Source organism: Protobothrops mucrosquamatus, unplaced genomic scaffold (genome assembly GCF_001527695.2).
Source record: "Protobothrops mucrosquamatus isolate PMUCROS unplaced genomic scaffold, P.Mucros_1.0 scaffold970, whole genome shotgun sequence".
Classification (NCBI taxonomy): Eukaryota; Metazoa; Chordata; class Lepidosauria; order Squamata; family Viperidae; genus Protobothrops; species Protobothrops mucrosquamatus.
Genome location: NW_015387213.1, coordinates 254,010 through 257,266, shown reverse-complemented (window position 1 = coordinate 257,266; position 3,257 = coordinate 254,010). Strand labels below are relative to the sequence as shown.

The 3,257-nt window shown below is 42.5% G+C and overlaps 1 protein-coding gene across 1 annotated transcript in view; it reads left to right on the top strand.

Moving 5' to 3' along the window:
• Positions 1–590: 590 nt before the first annotated feature.
• CDK2AP2 (cyclin dependent kinase 2 associated protein 2) overlaps positions 591–3,257 on the top strand; it is a 7,269-nt gene continuing 4,602 nt past the window's right edge. Inside the window, exon 1 of the mRNA XM_015819729.1 lies at positions 591–705. Coding sequence (XP_015675215.1) covers positions 609–705 — 97 coding nt within the window. The 5' untranslated portion in view covers positions 591–608. The remainder of the gene's footprint in view (positions 706–3,257) is intronic.

Below are 3,257 nucleotides of genomic sequence, written 5' to 3'. Positions count from 1 at the left end.
CTGTTCGGGCCCTCTCGTCGCTATGGAAACGGACAGGCCGGGTGTGATAGTACGCAGTGAGGTCACAGGGGGAGGGAGCGAGACACGTAGGCGCGAGATGAAGGCGTAATCCGCGGCGGCCACTCGCGGGACTCCGCTCGGAGCGCGAGGGGGACGAGGAGCAAAACGGGGCAGAAGGAGCGCGCGCTCGCTCCCTCGCTCGCTCGCTCTCCCAGGGTCAAGCCGCCTAGCATCGTCAGCTCGAAAGAGGGAGGAAAAGCGCGGCCGCGCCGCTCCGCTCGCTCCAGGGATTGAAGGGTGAAGCGCGCGCGCCTCCTCGGGCGCGAGAAAGAGCCCCCCACTCGCCGGGGAACCAAGCCGGGACAAGCAGCTGAAGAGGCGTGGAGCCGGCAAGGGGGGGGGAGGGCGAAAGACCCACGCAGCCGATTGGTAGGCGGCATTTGGGACGCTTCCCACCAATCAGGACCGGCGGAGGAAAAAAGAGTTTGCCAGCCGGGGGGTGTGCTTTTTGTAGCCTCCCCTCCAATCGGAGCAGCGGCAGTCGCGGCTGAAGCCGGAGCAGCGCGCCAATCGCGGGCCAGCCAATACTAGAGAGCGCGGAGTCGGGGATGTCCTACAAGCCTATCGCGCCTGCCCCCACCAGCTCAGGAGCCGCCGGCACCAGCAGCAGTAGCGCCAGTCCCGCCCCCGGAGCCCCGCCGGTCGGTAAGAGCCCCCGCCTGCCTGCCCTGCACCCGCGCCCGAGCAGAGTGGCCGGCTGAAAGCCGAACGGGGCGGAAGGCTCTACGGCGGAGTCGCCTGGGGTCAGTGCCCGGCCCTAGAGGCTTGCCTCACCTCCCCCCCCCCTTCTCCGCCCTTTTCCTGGCAGGTTTTTCTTGGGCCTTCCAGAGCAGCTTGATAAGACAGAGGCTCGGGGGCGGCGGATCAGAAAAGGGAAGAGGGGAGAAACCCTGATTGTATTAAACGGAAAGAAACAAAATGAATGTATGCTTTAAACAAAAGGGAAAGAAACTAGGGCGAATAATATATATATATATATAGTGCATATATATATTGTGCATATATATATATATATTATTCGCCTTAGTTACTTTCCCTTTTGTTTAAAGTATGTATTCATTTTGTTTGTTTATATGTATGTGTGAATGTCTTATTACACTACTTCTTTTAAAGTAAGAATGGGCTGTTGGTTAAAAAGAAAAGCAAACCGGCCCAGAAAAGTGAAAAGTTTAACTTCTGGATGGCAAAAGCGGAGAAAGAGAAGGAAAGCTCAGTTTGCATATTTTCAGAGATTTCTGATTATATTCGGTGTGGACTGGTATAAAAATTGCAGTTTATGCTAAGAGTGAGCCCCATTAAACTCAGTTGGATTTCTGTTTGAGCAATATAGGGTGGCATAATATCAGGTGAATCATGTTTTGCTAGATTAACGATACATTAAAGTTTAATTGAAAAATAAGCACAAAGGAGGACAAGTTACAATTTTACTTATAACTCGGGCTAACTAATTTGAACATAACATAAGTGGCAGTGGCCAGAAAGAAGCAATTTCATATACCTGAAGAACGGAACTGGATCCTGGGGCTTGCATTTCTGTCAGTTTTTCTGTTAAAGAGTATTCTGACTGAGTGTTGCCTAGAATCTGCCTACCATATTTAGGAATGGAAATTACTTTTTTCCTAGTACCCAGACTACTAATTCTACTCCTTGTATATATCTTGGTGTGGTTACAGAAAGTTTCTAGAGATATTAGCTGTGCTGATACCCCCTGCCATGTACTTACGCTTCTTTTGGCATTCTGAGTCCATTATATAAGTTTGAAGATAAGTAAGTGTTGGAATGAATGTACGTATGGTGCTTGCAAAAGATGAGATTGACTTCCTGATTGTATACTTACAGGATGTAAATTATTCACAGATAGGTGTGTGTAAACTACTAAACTACAGAGGAAAAAATTAGCTCAGTGATGAGGTATAGTCTTTGCGCAAAGGACAATCAGGTTTCAGGCCATGATATGTCCAGTTAGATTTCATAATATTTTATTAAACTTTACAACTAAAAAGATTAAAAACTAACAAAGAAAAGAATTAGAAAGTGAAGAAAAATATTAGAAAAGAAATAATAAGAATATAACAAAGAAAATAAATATAAAAAGAAATTATTTCCCACTTCATTAAAACAAGTATAAACAATTTTAGTAACTTAATACCTTCTCTTAACATACAAAACGTGATCTCTTCTTTCCATATCACAAATCTTTAAAACCTTGTTATTCAGCAAAAGTCCATTAAGGGTTACCAGAGATTTTTTTATCCCTTCAAATAATGCCCTAGAACTTGATTTCTTTTTATTTTTTTCACTCTCACAAAATTCTTCAAAGTTTTAACCTTTTTTAAAATCCAATATAGGAAAGTTAGCCAGTTCATCTTTTGGTTTATTATTTGTATATTTTAATTATTAAGACATCAATGGGGTTTCATTTGTATATCCAGCATAGCTTCTTTTTCCATATAATTTCTGTAGCCTGTCATTTTTAAATTTCAAATCACCCTCAGTCTTGTCCAATAAAACATGTTTGTCCTCCATAAAATCTTTAAGCACAATCTATAATAGTAGACATGCTTAAAATTAACATATGTCCATTTTTCAAAAACATACAATATTAGAGTGTTTTGTTCCTTTCTATATTAATAAATCAAATTTAGTTCTTTAATTGTAATCTTTAGTTCCTTCTAGTTCCCTCTAATGCAGGGGTGTCAAACTCGCAACGTCCCGTGACATGTCGTGACGTATCGTGACTTTTTTGCCATTGCCGGCAATGGATGGGTGCGGTTTTGCCATGATGTATGCGGCCCGTGGGCCGGCAGTTTGACACCCTGGCTCTAATGTATAGCCTTCAAGTCCCATCAAATCCATTTTTCAAAACAAAAGCATTTTCCCATGGAAAGGCTTCTTACAATTAATTTCAAAATTTTATTTCAAATTCAACTAGACCCTTATGCCATTTGTAACTTTCTAAAATCAAAGTTCTAATCACCCATTTACTCTAAGAATTTTATAAGGCCTTACATTTGTATTTAAAACTTATTTTGAAAGGCTTAAAAGAAATTCACCCAGTGCTATAAAATTTGTCAATTCAAAGATTCCTAATATTTAAAAAAGCAGTTAACAAGCAATTTCTGAAAGTAACTAGAGAAGTATGGAAACCCAGTGTCATTAAAATGTAGACCGTGGTTTGAGCAAAGTTGGCTTTACCT